The 23487-nt window shown below is 39.5% G+C and overlaps 1 protein-coding gene across 4 annotated transcripts in view; it reads right to left on the reverse strand.

Annotated features, from left to right (window-relative positions):
• Positions 1–2188: 2188 nt before the first annotated feature.
• Positions 2189–23487, reverse strand: part of ksr2 (kinase suppressor of ras 2) — a 104029-nt gene continuing 82730 nt past the window's right edge. For 3 of the 4 annotated variants that reach the window (XM_034118694.1, XM_034118695.1, XM_034118692.1), the window contains 5 exons: positions 18594–18690; positions 18371–18504; positions 16470–16604; positions 13306–13435; positions 9073–12371 (listed from right to left, as the gene is read on the reverse strand). In XM_034118694.1, the coding sequence (XP_033974585.1) occupies positions 12225–12371; positions 13306–13435; positions 16470–16604; positions 18371–18504; positions 18594–18690 (643 nt within the window). In that variant the 3' untranslated portion in view covers positions 9073–12224. Of the gene's footprint in view, positions 2518–9072; positions 12372–13305; positions 13436–16469; positions 16605–18370; positions 18505–18593; positions 18691–23487 lie in introns of those variants that run through there. The other variant, XM_034118693.1, reaches the window with a different exon arrangement.

Raw genomic sequence — 23487 nt, forward strand, 5'->3', positions numbered from 1 at the left:
TAACACTTAAAGGTAGGGTAGGTAAGTTTGAGAAACCGGCTCGAGATCGCTAAAATTTGAAAATACACAACCGGAGAAAATCTGCCACTTCCTTATAGAGCCCCTCCTCCAACACACACGAACGCACACATGACCAATGAGGGCACGAGATAAGTTTGTGCACAGATGGAAGGCTGACAGGCAGGTAGGCCATCCAGTTATTTTAGCCGGGCCGGCTAAAATGATTGGTCGTGCTTTTTACAGTATTACGGCTTCCACAGATGAGATGTTTTTATGGATTTTTTGTCAAAGCACTTAAGATATTCATTGCTATCGGGATGTTAAGAGCATTCCATGGAATATAACAAAAAGTGTATCTCGAGCCGGTTTCTCAAACTTACCTACCCCACCTTTAACAAATATGATCTATTCTTATGTAACAAGACATGAAACTATAAGTGTTAATTGTGTCTAAATAACTCAAAATTAGGTATTTCTATCTAAGAATATGTTTTGGGGTATTGACAGTTCAGCTACCAATAGCAAGGTGATATTGACCTGTATGTTTCATATTTGCACATTTATATTTTAGTAAAATTTGTACTGAAGTTTAGACAGGAAACTGGGTACAGGAAGTAGGAGAAAGTGAACTGAATAGCATGGCAGTAGACTACTACTAATTTCCCCTATGCAACCTGAATAGTAAAAAGGTCAAGTCCGTCAGAAAGCAATGACTGTAAGTGTAAGTGTAAGCCTTACACTTACACTGTAAGGATTAGTAACATTATTGTGTTTATGTGATGACATTTGGAGATGTTAAAACTCAATGAGAAAATGCGTTAGCATTCGCGCTAGCGTTAGCATACACGCTAGCGTTAGCCATACACATAGAGAGAACAGTACACCTAAGTACATGCAAGCAGGTCACACAGTATGATCACAAATACATAAACTCTGTTAAAAATCTGTTTTATTAAAAAGTACAGGCTGCATATGTGTACTCAGCCTTGGAGAAACTTGACATGTTTTGGTATGTGTCTGAACCTCTCTTTAGTGGTTCATTAATAAAATGAACCACTAATGTATTTACAAAGTGTGAAGAGGAGGCAACTTTAGAATAGGGAACCTGTTCAGGTCAATTAGAGTCAAACTACTAGCTTATTGGTTATGAACAAGACTTCCCTTTAAAATAGGGAACATGTTCTTAGATATAAATACCTAATTTTGAGTTATTTAGACTTAATTAACACTTATAGTTTCATGTCTTGTTACATAAGAATAGATCATATTTGTTAAATGTTATTATGGGAGAATAACTATTCTTGTGGTACTACTGCCTTATTAGGCCCATATTGAGCAGAGCATATTAAGACCAAAACTCATGTACAACAACTTCCTTACTTGCAATAAATAAGCACTAATTAGAGGGTTATTGAGGAAAAACTCTCAACTAATGGCCTATTACTTGTAGAATATGGTCATGTAGAATAAGGCATTAATAAGTGTTTTATAATGACTAATAAAGAGCCAATATACTGCTAATAAGCATGTTAATTAAGTGTTACCAAAAATGTATTTAAAAAAAATTCAAGAATTGTCTCTTCGTGTAGGATATCCAACGTCGACCTACCGTAGATTCTCTCTGGCCAATCAGTGATCTGCAGTGTTTTAACTCCACCATTAGGTATATGCCCAGCTTGGCACCTCAAACAAGGCAGTTCCACAATATAACCTGATACAATCCACTAAGTTTGTTATTAGAAAGCAAAAAAAAGAACCAGTTGAGTAGATACATGCAATACCATTAATGTCAGTATAAGTAGATACTGAATTGCCAGAGGGGCAGATATGCTCACCCAAAGATAGAATGTTTACTTTCAGGGTTGATAGAAAGTTTCATATCTTGGACTATCATATCAATTGTCCAAATGCAGTGTGGAAGAACCCAAAACATTAGTTTAAGTAATCAATAAATAAGGTCTTAAAAGGATAGCAACCAAAATAACTGACTCCGAAAAGTGACACTGTTGCATCATTTGCATACTCCAGATGTTGTTCTTAACAGTATTGTAGCTGTTGTGAAAATGTCTCTCGGGGGCTCCCTAAAAAAGCGGAGAATGATATGTTGCACAGTTATGGTATTAAAAAACACATTGCAGCTTAAGATGACTTGCAGCATGGCATGAATGGTATGGTTGTTGAAATTCCTCAACAGAAAGACAAGGGTGTCGTTTTGGGGAAGGGCTTCAGGCATAGAGCGGAGAAAGGCCTCTCTGTTTGAAAGTCTGCGGCGTGTTTGTCACCCACTCTGGCAAAGTGGGCCAATACTGACCGCTAAAGGGTCCAATCAGGCATTAGATGTACATGTATGTGTAAGAGCTGGAGCAAAAAGGAAGAGCAGGAAAGGTGGGGGTTGTGGAAGCAAGGTGAGGCAAGAGAGGGTGGGTGGTTGGGCAGGCGGGCGGTGGAGCAGATGTGAGCAGAGCTGAGGACGAGCTTCACGCAAAGACACAGTCCCATCGATGCCTCCGTTACAGCCTGGAGCAGGAAGGGGGAGGGAAGGAAAACAGAAACAACATTAAATTGGAAGCCATCGTTAGCACACAGCCCTGCAGGAAACCACACGATTAACAGGCTATGTTCAGACAGACAGTGACAATGCAGAGCACAGGAAAGGAAACTTCAAATCCCCAAATTCTAGTTTAGGTGTTCTTTTCATTTTGCCAATCCAAAAAAGAGAGAAGAGCATCGAAGAGAAAAACTATAGTCTAGAAATGAATGCATAAATATGTATTGCACTGTAAGTGAAAAATGTTCTGAAGCTTAATGATGAATTCCAAAAATCTTGTTGCAAACCACATGGAAGTCTTTAAAGGTGCTGAAATCAATATCTAAATAAAAAATGCAAATCTTCAAAATGTTATCTTCATAAAACGATACACATGATATTTCTTTACTATTTCTTACTGGTATAAGGGGATAGAACTCTACGGTGGTCGACAGGTGCAAACGCACTACAACGGCCCAAAACACTTCCAATAGGCAAAACACGCTGCCGCTTTAGAAATGATGCAAATATAAAAACGTAAATGGGCCAAAACACATGCAAATGAAGAAACATCATCACCAACTTGACAACACAACCGCGATATTTCGAAAACATTCCCCAACTTAAACAAAATGCTGAGAATAAAAAATGCAACACAACAGAAATAGAGACACGGAAAATCGATGCAAACAGCTTGGAACGGGACGCTTATCGACGTTTTGGGTTTATAAAGCCGAGTAATTGAAAGTGTTCTGTCAGTATATTTGAAATGACAAGGTTGACAGGTAGTTAACAGCAGATGTGCAATAACATCGGAAAATAATCATGTGTTCACATTGTCAAAATGAACCAATACAAATGTTTAGGTACATTTTCAGTGACAGTGACAGTTCGTGAAGACGTTTCTTTATTTGCATGTGTTTTGGCCCATTTATGTTTTTTTATTTGCATCGTTTCTGAAGCTGCAGCGCGTTTCCCCTAATGGAAGTGTCCACAATTTTGCAACATTGCAAAAATAATCTGATAACATCTGATGGTGTCCGTAACAAATCTAAATAAATTAAAACCAATAATGTTGTTTCGTAATTCAAAAATGTATTATATTTGCCTTTAGTCGGAATAAAGCCGTATCCAAACATTGAGCCCTGCAGCACTTACTCACTTGTGATATTTACCCATCACCACAGAACTCAATGAAAAAGAAGAAAAATGACCTTCATTTGTTGCATTAACTAAAAATAATCATGATCTGGACTCGCTTTAAAATGTCCACAGAGTCTGTGGTCACATACTGTGCAGACCTTATTCTCTGCATCCAGGGAAACCACAATGGGCCTCCAACTCAGAGTCTGAGTGGTACTGTTGCTGCGCATTATCTGCCAGATGGGCCAGCATAGGGCCTGCTGGAGGGGGAGACAGGGTCACATCCTCCATCCTCTTGCATTATGTAAGATTTATTTTTGGGATGTACAGTTCAAACCAGTGTGGGTTTGCCAAGTGGTTGTCAGACAGTCAACCACTCTCAGACTCTTGAGCATGATGTGAAAATCGCCAGTTTGACCACCAAAACTTATTTTCTCTTATATGTCTGACGGGCTGCCTCACTAGTTGCAATTATCAGTCAGTATAAAATGTGCACCTAATCATAGAGCAAGAATATCTCTGGCATTAGTGTTACATTTATTTGCTCACTGAATCAGGCCAACAGCTGCGTGGGATTCACTGCGATGTATATACAGGTGTTGCCAGTTCCTTAGCTTCAAGGATTATCAAGCGTTTCCTTAGTGGCACGGCTTTGGGCTCAGTAAAGCTGAACCTTTAGGACATGGCACACTTTGTAGGGCTTATGTTATGCCTCTATCTTATCACTTGTTCTCTCTTTCGCTGTCTGTCTTCCAAACCCCTGGTCTAATGAAACACATCTCCAGCATAACAAGCCATGTGGGTGTCTTCAAATGAATAAAGAGAACCCCACAGTCCTTAGAGGCTACGTGGCATAGGTACACCGCCACTCTAAATTGGCTATTTTCAAAGACATATGCAGCATGTGTACATCATGTTTGTGAAGGTAACCCTGATCTAATTAGCCTTATTAATCTATTCAAAGTCTTAGAGGAAGGAGGAACTCCCCTGAGATTGTTATGTCTTCAATGTGTGATGCAAACTACGAGTTAGTTCCTGATATAGTGCTATGATTAGATTGTTATGGTGTCTGGTTTTGCCTACCTCTATGTCACGAGGTTTCCAGCAATACTGGAGCACATTTGTGATTTGTTTAAACGCAGAAGCGTACTGCAACAAAATTCCTGCAGCAACATCACCACTTATATCTAGTATGCTTATAGAGTGGTGCACTCATGACGTATTTTTGTAGGCCAACCTGGAAGCATCGCCAAAAGGGTCCCTCGACATAAAGCTCTGTGGCAAACACACATTCAGATGCTTGTGTTTCTTAGAGATCCTAGATTTTCAGACATGGCACAACCACGTGCAAAGTCAATGCAAAAACATGAAGGGCCAAAAAGATATGCAAACTTCCCCCAAAAACATATAAGGCAAAACATGAATAAACAAATCATAAATACCACATACAGAGACAGGAACAGAAAGGGGAGAGACCGACTTGCTTTCTAGTGAACTTCAGTTTTAGAGCCACTAAATCCTTTGAAAGCTAGGCATATATCAGGGAGCTACTGTACTCTCATTTTGAAAACGTTCAATTATTATTTCATGACTCAAATAATTGCATTACTATTTGTAAGTTAAGCCTGTTTTTATTTTTTGTTCCGGAGCCAATATGTACCGTAACAAGAAATGCACTGAACCCTATCAGGTTTAACACTTGACAGAAACCAAACATTCATGCTCCAATAAGCTTCAGCCTCCCTGAGATTGGGTGATGTGGGTTTTTTACACTTCAGTGGGCGAGTCTGGATTTCAGAGGTGGAGTAAAGGTAGAGAAGAAAAAGAAGTTGGAGGACTGGCTGTGCAGACAGGTAGAGCTCTCATCTGTCCATCTATTTACTTATCCTTCCATTTCCCCGCTCCATGCCCTCACTTTATACCTCCTACCAGTGACTCACAGGTCTCACACTTTGGACCATAACACACACACACATAAGTATACACACACTGTCCTCAATATAACAGTTCGTTCACAGTTGAGACAAAAATAATACACCAGAAAGACATACCACATCATGACATTTTAAGCATCCATATGGGCACATGACTATTGTTTAAAACAGACTGGAACAATCTATTAAGGGAGAAGAGCAAAGGCGACAAGTCGCAGTAGCTATCAGATCTTTCCTTGCAAAAAGCTAATTAATAATGTCCATGGCATTTCTTCTCTTTACATGGGAGGTCTGCAAACTCACAGACTAACTTATATTGTGCTACAGCTACTAGCACAACATGCTTACTGCTGCTCAAGCTACCTGAAACAGCGCCATCTTTAAAAAGTGGCCACATTATGTAATTACAACTGTTGTGTAACTTGTACAACTGTGTCCTTTAGACTTACGGTACGTCTACACAGCAGCGTTAAAAAAATCTTGAAACGCTTCTGCCCATTCACTTTGAATGGGGTGACGTCACTTTCCCTCACTTTTCGCCGAAATGCATTGTGGGCAGGCGAGCGGAGATTTTCAGGATTTTCAAGATTCAAAGTTGAACAATGTTCAACTTTTGAAGCTGAGGTGGAAGCGGCAGCCAATCAAATCCTGTGTACGCAAATCTGACCGTTCAAGCTCTAGCCAATCAAACGGCGTGTATGCTGGGAGAGACATACTGCAGGTCATTTCCTCATATTCCAAAAAATGGAGGAGAAATTAGCGGTAGCGAATCAATCACCCGGTGCTTTATGACCAGACCTACCGGGATATAAACCGGAGGAGCCAGGCATGGAGGGAGGTGGCAGAGACAGTGGTAGGTTTTCGCCTGTTTTGGGAGTTTATATCCAGTTTACTTCGGGCTTTTTTGCTTCGTATGTCGCGGGCGGGAGATTCATGTGATTGGTTGTTCGCAAAAAATCCCCAAGCTTCAGATACGCCCACCTCCAAGATTTTTTTAACGCTGCTGTGTAGACGTACCGTTACATTTAAAAAGAGACTTCTGTAAATCAGTAGAGCATTTCCTTTTTTAGAGTAAATCAACTTTCCAACTCAAACAGTTAACTAGATGTTAGTTAAATGTTTAGGTCCTTAAAAGTAGTAAAATACACTTATAGCCGAATCAAGTTATTTTCATTCCTCTGAAAAGCAAAACTAGCCGGACACTCAGTGGCTGGGAGAGGGGTTTAAGGAAATTCTATCTTGCTTACTCTTAATTTGTATACATACTGTAGAAGACAAACTTTTTTGGTAAAAACAACTTTCGAAGGATTAACAGGGCACCTAGATGATATCGTAATATGTTCTTGCTAAACCGATGCCATTCTTACGCAGCGTCCACACGGCGGCGTGCGCTGAAGCTTGCCGGCGGGCGTGTCTGAAGCTCGACCAACAACCAATCACATGAATCTCCCGCCCCGGACACACAAGCACGCGGTTTGATTGGCTAGAGCTTGTACTGGCATATGATTTGATTGGCTGACGCTTCCGTCGAAGCTTCAAAAGTTGAACATTGCTCAACCTTTGAAGAGAGCAACGCGAAGCGAGCAACGCGAAGCGAGCAACGCGAAGCGAGCAACGCGAAGCGAGCAACGCAAAGCGAGCAACGCAAAGCGAGCAACGCAAAGCGAGCAACGCAAAGCGAGCAACGCAAAGCGAGCAACGCAAAGCGAGCAACGCAAAGCGACGCTCCCACAATGCAGTTCGGCAAAGCGTGACGTCACCCCATTCAAAGTGAATGGGCAGAAGCGTTGAAGCTTCAACGCACGCCGCCGTGTGGACGGACCGTTATTGCTATGCATACCGCACAAATTTGCAACTTGCATAAAGATACCATTTCTTTATCCAAATAATATCTCCGGATACAGTTCCTATGTAAATGCCTGCTGTAAATGGGATCTCAGAGTTAACTTTGAATAGCTGCACTTTGATTTGAATTCATCAATACTCTCCCACGTATTGCAGCTCCAAAGTCCAAAAAGCTTCCCTCTTTACCAAATAATCCAATGAAAAAAATAACATTATTACAAAATGTTGTTGGTTTGGTCCTGATGAATACATTATTTCCCTTTATTGCCTTATAATTGCATTCAATATTATTTATTTTCTAAAAGAAAAGGAACAATTAGCGAGCCCTTGAAGAAGCCACAGTGGAAAGGATTGTGTTTGAGGCATGAGCTTCTTCGGTGCAGACAGTCCCAGCAGAGGTAAATAAGTTTATTCTGTGCATTAATTAAAGGGATAATATAGTTTTAGACTAATTGTCTTTGCACTGTACTCCAGCTTTCATAGGATTTGAATGCCAAATGCCTGCAGGTTGAAGCTCTTCTAAATGAACCCAGCTAAACTCAGTTCATGGATGTCATGGAAACAGAAACTCTCAAAGGATGAGTCGAGATAAACAAACCAGTTAACTTCCAATATACATGTAGGCAACTCTAACCTCGACAGTAACATAACAGTTTGATCACCCGGAACTCATTGAGGAGTGGTTAATGTCATCACAAGGTTTTAGTGGAAAGAAAACAGTTTGAACTATTTCACCACAGCGCATGCTGGGTTTTCTCCTTATACAGACAGCTCTAGAGATTTCTTGGCTTAGAAAAGGTAAATCTGTCTTTTGAGGTCACTTTTCTAGCATCAAAGAGAACTGCAGAGTGGATGTCGCTGTGGCATATGTTTACTGCAGAAGTGGAGGCAGCATTTCTATAAGAGTGATCAGAAACAAGAGGAGTGGAGTTTGCTGCCAGAAGGATTTAACATTTCAGGATATTTGGTTTAATTGGAATATTGATTTCACTCTTATTTCTATTTTGAAACTATAAGGTTGTTGCTAGTTAGCTTAGCTTAGCATAGGGGAAACAAAATGTCTGCCTAAACACAATCTGCCTCCCCAGCACCTCAGGAGTTCAGTAAATACCACACAATATCATTTTCTATTCAATCCCCATTTCCCCAAGTCAATTACAAGAGACCTTTTCATCCGCCTGATTCTAACAGCATTTCATGTTGACACTGATTTTGGGTTTTAATGGCGTCACAGCTTGACAATGTTATTAGTCCAGCCCTGAGGCACCGATTGATCGTTTGTCTTCCTGTGGTGCTTATTGGCTCAATTGCTTTTTAATGTCTGACTACACGGTTCTGTAGCCTTTAACAGCCATTTTTCAGGCCTTCCAGTTGAGGGGGTGTTTTATAGTAAAACAGATTATGTATGGTGGGTCACTCTAAATATTTATAACTGGAGGAAAACAACATCATAAGTTGCACTTTTTAGGATGAGATCGCCTCATGCGTCAAACATTAATTAGGTGGTAAACACTGACTCAATGTTACGTTTGCCTTTTAAAGATGTGGTAAAAATGTCAACCAAAGTCAAATATGGATAAGGATTGACTAAGATAAAACATGACATAAAAGAAACAGAAAACATTCAAAATGAAAACATCTTTTTATTGTCATACACTTTGTAAAGGATGAGTGCAAATAAAAGAGCTTGTGATCAAAATCTAACCATCACTAAGCCATGGACCATAAGGCATCATTAAATACAAGCTGTTTGGAGCTATCATCTACAATACAAGGACGGAATCAAGGAAAAGAAACAACACAGCATCAATGCTTATGCAAGTAGAAGGAAAATGATAGAAAATAAGTTTAAATGAACTGAAAACAGAAACAACAAAAAAACACAACACAATTCGTACATTCAAAAGAAAGAAGTCAAAAAAATTCACAAGGATATTGATATTACTGCAAGTGACGATAAAACATAGTCTACAATCGGTTATGTACACTTGGCACTAATGTTAGATCTTTGATTGTTGTCCAGTCAGGTTGTTTTCAACTCTAGCATGTGCACAGGCCGCAACTCCTTTTTATCTTATTTAAATGCTAGTCTAATCAATTATATAATCTATAAATATTCTGAAACAACCATTCTGTCAAACAAAGCTGTTGAAAGGTTTGGCAAAGCCTGACGTAAAACTCCATTAGGTATTGAGATCCAACTGCTCAATGGACAACAGTTCATCAGAAAAATGCTCACATAACTTTTATATATATAGTGTAGAAGGATTTTTTTTTTTCATAACAATAATCAATCTTTGATAGTCCAACTCATGCACTTGAAAGTTGTAAACAGTACAAATATAAATGATCCACTTACAATATTTGAATCCCAGCAATTCCAAAATAGACAGACTCCAAAAACAGCAGCAGATTGTTTGTATGCATTTTCCAACACTGGCAGATGTGTATATAATGAATTGGAAAATGGCTATTAAACATGATTGGATTGTCTCTATCTATTCCACGTGGCTAGAGAGAATCAAAAGCAGTATACAGCTCAAATGACGCCAAAGCTTCCAATTCATGATGATATGACTCGGATTTGTTATATCTTTATAACACACATTTAAAATATATAATGATATATAGTAGAAAGTAGAAAAATGGCCTGGGGTGGTCTTCAGCATTGTGATATGTCTTTTGTGATATGTTGAAGGGAAAGTTCAGCCAGATTGAAGTTACTTAGTTTTTACTTTAACTTTATAATCCAATAATTCAATAATTTGCTTTGTTTAAATGAAACAAATTAAGATTTAAAAAAACTAAAAGGCAAGTTTGTGATTAATTTGTCCTCCAGAGTCACTTTCGGCAGTGTTGTAGTCAAGAAGAAGCATTATTAAAAACGATTGTGTTTGCTAAAAGATTACTGTTACCTGTAAGTTAAAAATAACTTATGATATACGTATTAATATATAGAATAAAGACTTGCAAGTAGTTTTCAAGGTGTGTTCCAACTAAATATCATATTTTTCTTTACTTTCTTTATTTGTATATGTGTGTGTTTGTTCTTGCTTCAAAGAGAGGACCGTTTGAAAAGTGAGGACATTTTTTCCGGTCCTCGCTTCTTCTAAAGACCTGTTTGAGGGTTAAGACTTTGGTCAGACTGAGGCTTAGGTTAATAAGGTAAGATTAGGGTAAGGGCTGTGGTAGGCATTTAGTTGTGATGGCTAAGGTAAGTGTAGGGTTAGGGTTAGGCAATATGTCAATGACGGTCCTCATGATAGAAGAACATGTAAGAGTGTGTGTAAATGTGTGTGTGTTTGTTCAAGAGTACCTTTGTACTATATGCATCTACTAGACCTTTGTTTTTTTAAATAAACTGAAAATGAATTGATTTCAGTGGACATGTCTTTCACTTGAACAAAATTCCTGATTTATGAATAACTAACTTCTAGCGTACTATATAAAAAAAGAAACATTAACTTTTACCTTCAATGTGTGCCTTATAGGTATTTGAGTAAATGCGTCAAAGCAAAGTTAAAGGAATATAAGTTTAATAATCTTTGGAAAAATAATTCTAGTTGAGGCTGAATGAATGTAAATTCAACCTGACTACAACACTGCTTTTGAGCAACTCCAAACTAATTTGACCATGTGCCAAACAAAGGAGGACTTCTTCTCATAGTTTTTGTGTTTCCTTTACAAAGGTTGTGTCCCTTTACCCGTCTAACAGTCACATCATTTTCCTGTGAAGATCTAAATCATTCTGGTCCTCAGACCCAGCAATAGGTCGTCTTAACGTTTCCAAACTATTATAATAAACCGTTTCATACACTAATCAGAAAGCCAACATTTCAGTTAATGTATCTAATTAATGTAAAAATAATATGCATTTATAAATGGGTGATGGGGGTTTAGGGGGCTCAGTGATAGCATATCTAAAGGTTAATTAGTTGATGAGATACATTTCAAGTGTCAGCGATTTCTCAGAACAGCGTCAAGTGAGGAAGTCCTGGTCTGACTGGCTTCTCCCCCCAAAGACTGTTATTGTTCAAACGTCTCACTTATGTTCACAGGCAATATTCAAGAGAGAACATTCTCCCATCAAAGAACGGTGCCAACACATCCCTACACAAACAGGGATGCTGGCCTCTTCACATTCAAATGGTACGGTGTAAATAAGAGGACCATTTTTGAAAGTTAAATAAAGCTTTTGAGACAAACATGTAGCTTATTCAGACATCCACACATGAGAGACCATGAGGTAACAGTGACAAAATGATCTACACAGTTGACAGACATAAGGAATGGCAAGACAATGCTATGAATATATACAATGTGTGATGTACAACAGTTACATTCATTCAAAACAGAACACAAGAAGACATTGGAAAATAAATCTACATTTGATCTCAAACATATTTTTTTTTAAAGTCCAGGATGATGTGATCAGTCAAAAGTTACAAGCAAGATACATCCACAAAATCAAATCAAATATAATGAAGGGATCAAGTCAATAGTAAAAGACAAAAAAGATAAAGGAAAAAATATCCAGTATGGTTCAAATCAAACCAAAGGAAATATGAGTCCCGACTGCTTTGAGAAGCCTGACAGTCTCTGTACACACACATGCCAACATTCCATGAAAGTACACACAGCACGGGCAGTTTTCATCACTGGGCTGGCTTTTGGATTCAGTGCATTCTTTAAGGAGATGGGTTATTTATGAAGAGTAATGGCGGCATGTTTTTTTTTATATAGTTGCTGATTGTTTGTTGTTTTGTGTCCCTAACTCATTTGACATACTCAGCTGACTTCCAGAAGTGCCCTGGGTGGGAAAGGCGACGATTCCGTTTTGGCAACTTTTCCAGTAAATCTACCAGCTTGGAGAAGCTGGGCCGCTCATCCTGCTGGTACGCCCAGCACAGAAGCAGAATGTCCTGTGAAAGATACAAGGGAAAACAAGCTTTTAGATGTGCTGATTAATGAAGGATTACGTGCAAATAAAAGTCTTGATTTTCCTTGATGTACTTGTGCTGTGTCTCAATCCGACACTTCCCTAGCCATACACTGTAAACATTTGTGCATTGTGTGAATTTCCACCAGATATATAAGCTCGAATTGTATAGGCTGCTGTGGCATCACCGGAAGTGATGACGGCTGCTGTTACGTGTTGAATACCGATAAAACACAATTTGAGTAGTACTGTGTTCTAGGCAGGAACTGTAATTTCACGGCAGGTTGCACCGCTTCTTTTACGTAGCAAAGACAGTGATCATTAAGTGAAGGAAGTGTCCAGTGCTCCACAGCATCCTGGTACTTATAGTGCACTGCATTTTGCAATACCTACTTTGGAAACAGTTACGTTCTCAAACTATCTCTAGAGACTAAGTATACTTTTCTCAAATATTGATTTGATTGTATAATTCTTAAACAGAAGGTTTCACAATGTAAAGTTGTGCAATTTGAAATATGAGACAAAGATACTGTATGAGGTCAAAGTAATACATGTTTAGTTTGGATCACTCAGCAACACAGTCAGCACTTAAACAACTGTTGTATAAGAGCCTAACCAAAGTGTCAAAACAAAACATATCTAATTGTCATCTTCTGAATCTTTTTTTTGTAGAGATTTCACTCCTAAAACGTTTCTTTGTTCTTGGGTATTGTCTTGAAAACAGTCTGTGAAACTAGCCCGAGATTGCACATTGTCTTTATCACGAGAAGTTAATTTCCGAGTAATAATCAACATTGTGTTGGAGCACTTCTGGTCTAGGATTTAATGGGCTGAGAGAAAAAGCAGGAATGCACTTGAGTTTAACAAATAGGATGATTAACAAATTGTGACAAATGAAAAATAAAGAGAGCCCTTACTGATATCTCCTTCCCCATGCCAGTTTGGGCGAGGTTTGGCTTCATCCCGCTGCCAATCTGCCAGATGATCACCTCTGCTGGCTGACTCTTGTAAGGCCACTCACGTGCGTGTAACTCGTACCAGATGGTGCTGTGATGAAAGAGGAACAAAGAGATGGTCAGCGCTTTGTACTGTCTGGTGCGGGGGAACAACACCATATTTCCCAAAACACACCTACGGAGGGTTCACATTCCGCCAGCCATCAAACTCAATGTTTTAATCAGCTTTCAGATTCACTGACAACAGTTGATGATGCTCTGCGCAGTTTTATAGCAAACATTAGAATTCCGTGGATGAATTTAGTCTACAACTTAAGGGTCTCCTATTATGCTATTTTTATGCATTACATTACATTACATTACATTTAGCTGACGCTTTTATACAAAGCGACTTACAATAAGTGCATTCGACCAAGAAGATACAAACTTGAAGAAAACAGAATCATATAAGTACATCAGGTTTCATAGAGCCAAAACATTTCAAGTGCTACTCAACTGGCTTTAGATAAGCCAGTCCTTTATTAGTATATAAGTGCTTTGTTAATAATTCTATCGCTCGAAGTGGAGTCGAAAGAAATGAGTTTTTAGTCTGCGCCGGAAGATGTGCACGCTATCTGCTGTCCTGATTTGTGCCTGCTCAGAATTCTACTGAGATACAGCTAAATGCTCCCTTGATTAAATGCCATACCATGTTCCAAACCACATCAAGGATTATTTCCTTTTTTTATTTCCTGCTTTTTTACACATGCTCTCTCCAGTACAGCGTTAGCCCTGAGTGTTAGCGATGCTTGCTAATGTAAACAAAGACCATATTACATCCAAAACAGTCGGGCATTGTTTCTGATAGCGACGTTTCTGATAGGGCCGTGGGTCCACATTTCCGATATTACATCATATCGGACGCAAATCTGGATCAGCTCCGTTGTACCCCCGTTTTTAGAGATTTGGGTACGGAGGAAAAGAGATAGGGTTTTGTTTTCTGACACTTTGAGAGTTCCCTGGCACACCGGGGACACATATTTATGTATAAAAGACATCAAAAAGTGCATTTTGCATGATAGGTCCCCTTTAAATCCAGAATTTAAAGCGACAGTACATTTCTAAAAACAGCTCCTGCTCAATTAGCATGTAAGCGTGTGAATAAGCGGTTGTTTTCATTGTGCTCTTGCACGTCTAGTTTGAGTAGCGTAAAAATAGCTCTTTGCCAGGAGTAGAAAAAAAAAATGAAGGCTGTTTTCGATGAATATGTAAAACAGCCATGGGGGTCACCTCTAGGAAACACAAGAGATATGAGAGCAGCTGGACATTGTGCACCAGCACTGCACTCTTCTTCCCTTCAGGATGATAAAGCAACAAAACCTCCATATGGGTGACCATCTGAAACTGCAATAGTGCTAGGAGCCAACAAAGCAGGGTCCACCCCCTCAAATGAATCAGTAATGGGATTGGAGGAGGAACAGGCGCCCTGGGTATTTTTAATTAACTCAGGAGAAATTTAAAATTGGACTTTAGAGGAGGAGAGGCAGGACGCTTTGGTTTGAGAAACCAGAGGGACACTCAAGAGAAGCAATCTAGTAGGTGTGATGATTTCAGTCAAAATGAACCCAACTGTCCTTACCCAACAATATCATATATATATTCTAAAACTGTGGTTTGGTTCAATTCATTTTGCCATTAACAACTACAATTCACCGCCTAGCCACCAAAATCATACAATGCAAGTGGTTTGCAAACTTAACCGAAAGATACTTCCCGTTTACAAAATATTATAACATCATTTTTTGTATTCAAAACAAAGCATAATATGCTTTGTTTTAGACCATTTGTACTGCTGTTCTTCTGCTTTATACTACTGTAACACAGAATAAATTAAGATGACAGCATTGGTAGATACTATTGACGAATGATAAGATATTGTTGAATCATTATTTTCATCACCCCAAACGATTTAGACTACCAACTACTTCAGCCAAAAAAGAGAAAAATGTAAATCGCCACCCTTCTATACATTAATTTTCATATATGTACAATTCCTTAGCTTGTCACAATATATGTTTACTTTATTTTTATGTTTACTTTACTTTATATGAATGGAGATTGTAATATTCTTTTCCTTAGATGCTATATTGATCGAGGTTGAATTCTACTTTTCAATTCCCAGGAACCGCTTGTTGTTGCCTGACACTCATCAAACCCATAACCTCCTGTGCAGCTGAGACGTACACCTAGTAAACAAACTACGACACACAACTCATTTTGTGAAGCCAATATGTAAAAAAAATGTGGCCTTTTGTTTTGATTGTGGCTGCTTGTTGCCAACAACTTCTAATTTACCAATTTCCAACTGGTTCTATGTTACTTTCCACTTTCCACGAGCCGGGACGTAACAATGAGGTTTAGAACATATTATATATATATAATCGAAAACCAGCTTCCTTTGCAAATCTGATGGAGTCTGCCTAATACATCAAATGATGTCTACTGAATCCTCAACATTCACACCATTTTCCTTTTTCCTGTAATTAACAGGTTTAAATTCAAAAAGATAACTCTTTAAAAAAAACTAAGCTTCCAACCTTCTCTTGCACCAACATGGGGGAACCAATCACAAGTCAGAGAGCTCTGTATCTACTTCAAACAGTTTCTCCAATATCTTGCTCTCTTCCAGTTGCCATTTGACAATTTGAGTCCCCATCACCACTGTCACTAAAGGTTCATTCATAAAGGAGATGCGGTAAGTCGGGGGTCTTCACTGTTCCTGAGGATATATGATCCTCCCCAAAATCTGTCATATTGGACCATGGGGTGTAAATGTCAAAATCAGATAAATTTCAAGCAATTAAGTTTTAAAGCGTCTAATCCTGCTCTCATTAAATAAAGCAGTAAGCAGTTAAAATCTATAATGAGATCGGGAAACGTGTTAATGAGAGTCGCCTTTTCGTTATGTGATGTGGAGTTTTTGGGTGCTGCTCTGTAGAAAAGTAAGAAAGAATTTATTTCGCATGAATATTTGGGTTTTGTTTACCCTCTCTGTCAACAGTGGGCGAAGATCGACCAACACCAGGCTTTGGCATATTGTATGTAAAGAAAACACACAGGAGGGCTTCAGCTGAGACGACACATACCCAAAAGCAAAGACATCCGACTGTTTGGAGAAGGGAAGCTTGTCCTCCTCTGTCTCTGGGGAGAGCTGCTGGATTATTTCTGGGGCCAGGTGACACAGCCAGCCGTTGGGGATCCTCAGTTTGTCTTCTCTTCGGCTGCAGGACGAGGAAACATAGAGAGGACATGTCAGGGTTTATTGATCTTATTCTGCCAAGCCACAGTAAAGATGTTTGTTGTCGCTTTTTCATTATACTACATTGTCTTTGCAGATAGACATAATAAGATAAGTGGATGATGTTGCCTTCAATTATTGTTCAAGAAAAGTATGAGCACTTTGGGCTTTTCAGCTGCATCATTGGCATATTGTTACAATAACAGCTCAGTCCTGTAGGTCAGACACATTTCAAGAAACACTATTCAAATATCTATGTATAACAATAAAGTGTGCGTTATTCTAGATCTCCCGTCACCTTACCCTCACACCTACAGTATTTTCTTCACTTGACAAATAATTGTAAGGTTTAGAAGCTCAACTTCCAAAAACTGCATATTTTTGTAGGTGCTGTAACCTTCTTGTCGACAATGTAAAATGTCAGACGAAGTCAGGTATGTTATTTGTCTGATTACATACTTGGAAAATGTACTGTTAAAATGATCCTGCTTGGCCTGCAGATGTACAGTAGGCGTATTCAGAAAGCCTACAGGTCTGTCTTTCACTACCGAAGAACTTCTGAAGGGTTAATGATGAAAGTCATGGCCTCATGAGGTCAATCTCAACTGGATAAACTATATGATTACTTGTTTTCAGCCATGACACGGTAAATGAGAGAAAAAATTATCTTTTTTGAAGCGAGAACCAATTTATAGCAGTTTATAGCTCTGTTTGAGCTGTCTGTATCTGTCTGTTAACGCAGCTCTTTAACACTGTTTGTGTCCTTTAAGGGTTGAGAAGGAGTTTCTCCCATGAAAACGGTTACTGAAGACAATTAAGGGTTATTAAGTGATGTTATACTTACAGCAAAGATATAATATTGCCAAGAAAATCTTGAACTTTCAGTTACATTTGAGGCGTAGTACCATCTTTATGTCATTACCCAACATCCAATGCTGTTGATCCAACCAAAAGAAGGGTGTTGCTCCTCTATTTCCTTTCACAAGGGGCCCTATTATGCTCTTTGGGGTATTCCCTTTCTTTTAGTGTGTTATATAGCTTTCTGTGCATTTAAATGGTCGGTTGAGGCTTAAAACCCCAAAACGCCTTTATTGGACTCCATTGTTTCCTCCTGTAACATAGTGACATCACTAAGGACCACTCTTGCTTCTATTGACTAGCACTCCAACACATTGTACGTGATAGGCTAAGGGGCGGTACATCTCTAAGCGGTTTTCCAATCATAACAGAGCCGGACAGCTAACCAATCAGAGCAGAGTGGGCTCTGGTTTCAGACAGAGGGTGAAAAGGGGTGGGTCAGCACAGGCAGTATGAGAAAAATAAAGAGCTTTTTGAACATTAAAGCATGTAAACTAGTCACAGTAAAGAAACAAAATACAATCATGAACCTGAAAATAAGCATAATATTGCCCCTTTAAAGCCAGTCATAAAACTAGGCAATACACTTCTGAGCAGTAAAGCTACAATAATATTGGTTAAAGAATGGTTACAAAAGCTGAAGAAAATCAGGTTCGTTAAGATTTGTACTGCTTGAAAGATTGCACAGTAAGTTTAGAGACTGCTTTTACTTCTAAAGAAGAATACAAAATAAAGTTACTTTTTGTGAATAAGTAGACCATATACCTCCTCTCAAGGTGTCATAGTCCCTATACCATGTGTGCCATGTGTTGAAATAATGTCATTCTGTTTCCAAGGCAAATGACTGCCTAAGTCCTTGTCCTGTCTCAGATGTGTGCTGAAAATAATTACCTGCCAGCCTGCAAAACCCCTGATATGGTGAAGAGTCCAAAGTCGGTGATGACGACTTTCCCGTTGTCATAAAACACGTTTTTGGACTTCATGTCTTTGTGTAAGATCCCCTTTGCATGGAGGTAGCCCATCCCCTGAGGACAGAGAGAGAGGAATATGACTTTTCTGTAATGTGATGGGCACTGCACAAGTGTTCCGGGGAATCAGTGCAGAGTTGTTTTACCTTGACCATCTCTTGTGCGATCTGTCTGGTTTTGTTAACATCCAGGACAACCTTGGCATCCCGCACCACGGAATAAAGTGTCCTGCCTTTACACAAGCTGAGAGAGGGGGACAAGGACAAGTATTACTGTGTAGGCTTATGTAATCATTTTATTAACTTCAAAACATTTGACATTTTAGGTCTTTAAACTTTTGCAATTCATTTTCCATTTGTCCGAATAAATTAAGAATGACAGTCAACCTATGTGCGACTTGAGTCAGCTACATTTCGCCATCAAACGGACCCTGTTTTCTTAAAGATGAATTATGGGACACAAATACTATTAAATAGGGTGCATCATCAAACTGGGCTCTTATTTAATTGTAAACCCTTTACTTGGTATTGTATTTCAGGAACAATACAGAAAAGTCAGGTCTCTTGTTCTGCAAACCCATCAGCTCTTAAATCACTGTTTTCCACTGTACTAACATTTCATTTGACAGCGTGTGTCTTTTTTATTTGATGCTTTTCTGTAAAGCCCTCTCAATTGCCTTCTAAAAATATCTAACATAAATACACTTTCCTTGCCTATGGCTTTTTTTGCCACTGTTTTCAATTAAATGTAAATTGGGACTATTCATCTAGCCCTGTGCTGTTAGTTCTTTTGTTTATACAGTTTTATTAAATGTAAGCTTGTTTATGTATTTTATTGACTCCTTTTGAATTGTTTTTGCAAGGTACTGTTAATTATATTATTGTGACCTTGCCAATGCTGCATTCAAGACGTCTGCAGAATAAGAGAAAGGAAAATGCCCTATTGTTACAATGTTCACGCTTTATTCCAAGATAGATTCCAATTACCCATAGCTTAGATAGTGGCTTTCAGGGGGCGCTTTAACGTTAGTACTATGATTTGCCAAATCTCGTGAAAATGTTCGGAATATATGTGGCTTGTGAAAAATTGATCCAAAAGTGTTTACTTTGGTAACTAGGTTTTGCGTACGTGAGGACCACACACGCTAATTTTGGCTTGTTATATAACTTTTGACACAAGATACACAATATCTTCTTAGTTCACTTCTCAAATAGCTGCTCTCACTTCATATAACCAGTCATCTTTGATGTCAAATGTGTTTTTGCCAACCAAAAAAACTGGCTTCACCGGCAGTTTGAGATGTTGTTGGAGGATGAAATGTCATCATTTCTAACTGACACGCGGGCCCACTTGGTGTCAGGGTGAGGCTGTTACACCGCCATGTGAGAGGTAGTGTCATATTTCTGGAGGGGTGCCTCAAAGCGGTTTATTAATAGACAGCTCTACAGCCGCCCCCCCGCCTCACACCTGAAGCCCTCAACCCCAACTGTGCCACGCAGGTGACCAACAAAGGACCTGAAGCCAACAGTTCATACATATTCATTACCAACGCTGACCTGACAGCAGCTGCATTTTTAGAGGCTCTCTGTCCTCTGGCTATTTATGTGGACCAAATGTGGCTTATGGCTTCAGTGTAACTTCAGTAGAAACCTTACATACACCTTATGACAACAATTACTGCTATACCTCAGAGGCAGCGCTTGATAAAAAGATAGTAAAGCCACCTCAACAAGCTGAAATTCACCTATGTACGTTTATTTAACAGGGACAGTGCACATTAATCAACATTTCTGTAAATGTGCCAGAGGTAGCCAAGAGGCTATTTTTCATCTGTAGTCCCTGGACAGATTTCGTAAGTCACCTTAAAGACACATTTCATTTTAAACAAGTAAATACAATCAAATAAAAACATGCAACATACAGTACTGGAAATCTTCATAAAAAAACTCAACAGAACAATACAACAACAAAAATAAACAAAACAAGAAAGAACATGTTAAAACACAGGCAGTGCAGACAGACAGTGGGTTTTAAGGTGCAGAAGATTATAATCATAGTAATATAGATATCAAATCAAATCAAATCAGGTTTTATTTATATAGCACATTTAAAAGCGATTTTTAGTCGAGCCAAAGTGCTGTACATGTAATAAAAACACATTACTACAAAACACAATAAACGACAATAAGTTACAACAGATATAAAAAACAAAATTAAAATAAAAACACAAGGAAAAGTCAGGAGTCGTGCTCCGCTCTAACTAGAAAGCCAGAGAGAAGAAGTGTGTTTTTAGAGTGGATTTAAAAACCCCTAGGGTCTGGGCCGACCTCACATGGAGGGGCAAAGTGTTCCAGAGCCTAGGGCCAGCTGCTGCGAAGGCTCGGTGCCCTCGGGTTTTAAGCCTGGTCTTGGGCACTACCAGCAGCAGCTGGTCAGCAGACCTTAAAGCTCTGGCTGGGGTGTAGCGCTCGAGGAGTTCAGCTATATAGGCCGGAGCCAGCCCATTTAGTGCTTTAAAAACAAATAAAAGGATTTTAAAATCAATTCTGAACCGAACTGGAAGCCAGTGTAATGAGGCCAGAATAGGGGTGATGTGGTCGCGCTTTTTGTGACCAGTCAGTAAACGTGCAGCCGCGTTTTGGACTAGCTGTAAGCGTTTGATTGAGGCCTGGTCCATACCCACATACAGAGCGTTGCAATAGTCCAGTCTCGAGGTTACAAAGGCGTTAATAACCCTTTCCAAGTCTTTAAAAGATAAATACGACTTGGTTTTGGCCAATAGTCTTATTTTAAAAAAGCACGATTTGACTACAGTGCTGATCTGCTTGTCGAATTTAAAAGTGCTAGTGAAGGTCACTCCAAGGTTCATGACCGAGGGGAGGATGTTTTTTTTGAGAGACCCCAGAATATCAACCGGAGAGGCTGGAGGTTGCGGTCCAAAAAAGATGACCTCAGTCTTGCTCTCGTTGAGGTTGAGAAAGTTTTTGCTCAGCCAGGATTTTATCTCTGCTAAGCAGTCCATCAACTGCTGTAGTGAGTGTTTGACATTTGCTTTTAGAGGCAGATATATCTGTACATCGTCGGCGTAGCAGTGGAAGGGAATGTTATGTTTTGTGAGAATTGAACCTCGGGGCAGTATGTAGAGTAGAAAAAGGATGGGGCCCAGAATCGAGCCTTGGGGAACCCCACAGGTAAGAGGGGCTTTGGCAGAGGAGAAGGCACCTAGCTGTACCGAGAAGCTACGGTCTGTCAGGTAGGACCTGAACCATGCAAGGGCAGAGCCTGTGATGCCAGCGGACTGTTCAAGGCGCGACAACAGGATGCTATGGTCCACAGTGTCAAAGGCAGCTGTCAGGTCTAACAGCACCACGACAGCTGGGCTACCTGAGTCGGCGGCTAGGAGCAGATCATTAAAAACTCTTAAAAGGGCTGTTTCAGTGCTGTGCATGGGTTTGAAGCCAGATTGAAACTTTTCATGGATTCCATGGATGGTTAAAAAAGACTGCAGCTGGGCGTAGACTACTCGCTCCAGGGCTTTTGATAAAAAAGGTAGCTGGGAGATGGGCCTAAAATTTGCGAGAATGGAGGGGTCGAGATTTTTCTTTTTAAGTAGTGGCTTAACCACGGCATGTTTGAAGGCAGCTGGGACACATCCTGAGCTAAGAGAGGTGTTTAAAAGTAATAAAATACTTGCTCCAACTGAATCAAAAACATCTCTGAGAAGGCGAGAGGGAATGCTGTCTGAGGTGCAGTTTGTCGGCCGCAGGTGCTTGACTACATCCGAGAGAGAAGAGAGGGATACAGGCTCAAAGTGGTCGAGGACAGCAGGGCACAGAAAAGGAGCAGGATCTGGGGTAGCACTAGTGTGGGCTAGCCTAAGAGCAGATACTTTTTCAATAAAAAATGTAAGAAACTTATCACAGAGAGTAGTCGATGGGACAATAGAAGAAACATCACAGGGATTAATGATAGAGTTGATATAACCCTGTGTTCTGTACACTAGGCAGAATCGATCCCCTGCCACTTGTGACAAATTAAACGATCAATGTTTATGCTTTCACTAATGCACCCTGAAAATGTTCATCCTTAATAAACCACACTTAATATTACACATTTATCTCGATGAGTATCAGAAAGTGCATTCTAGTCCCCTTTTTGAAAAGAGTAATAGGAGAAGCAGATTATTGGTGGATAACAAAGCCACCTGTTGCACTGACATTTGCTATTATTCTCAGCAATCAGGAAGGCATCTCCCCTGCACTCACGACAATTGGAGCAGGCATCAACTGCAATCACACATCTCAATCAATCAATCAGTCAAGCCGGTATTCAAAAGCTGTTTACCATCACTGTGAATGCAATGAGAAGGGAGTCATTTCTTTGACTATTGGCTTCATTAAATCACTTTTTAAACTGTGAGTCCAGCTTGGAAATCCCACTCTTTCTTCTCTGTCTTAACAGAGAATGTAGGAAGAAAAAGTTAATTTGTTCTGCTGTCAAATACATATTAAAAGAGAAGATACAAAGAGGCTGATTCTTTTTCTTATTGAGACATTCTTCTTTGTTCACAGCCTGTGGCAAACATCCAAACAACTTTCTTTTTGAACATTATTAGTTAATTAATTAAACTGGAGATGTTTCCTTGTGATGGTCTTTAACAAGAACACAGCCTCGTAGAAAAATGAGAAAAATACTGAAGGTTGTTCACTATGCAGGCAGATTCACTCCAACCACTATTAAGACAACTACAGCAGGCGATGTGAGTGCTTCTAGCAGCCTGTTCTCATCATAATGTCTGTGGCACGCTTCATTGTCCCAGAGGCGGCCGGATCAGTGCCTGGTCTGAAATGAGTCCCAGGGGACAGGGACCAGCTTAAGAAATTAAGAAGCAGAGCACACCACGATTTTTGGAGGTGTGATTCATTTTAGGAGTCTCCCAAATAATATTGCAGAAAAATGAACATGTGAGCAGTGGGGATTAGTGTATTCATGAAAAAGTAACACATATATTACATATTTTCTCCCCTTTCTTTCAATGTG

The sequence above is a fragment of the Trematomus bernacchii genome, unplaced genomic scaffold (genome assembly GCF_902827165.1).
Source record: "Trematomus bernacchii unplaced genomic scaffold, fTreBer1.1, whole genome shotgun sequence".
Classification (NCBI taxonomy): domain Eukaryota; kingdom Metazoa; phylum Chordata; class Actinopteri; order Perciformes; family Nototheniidae; genus Trematomus; species Trematomus bernacchii.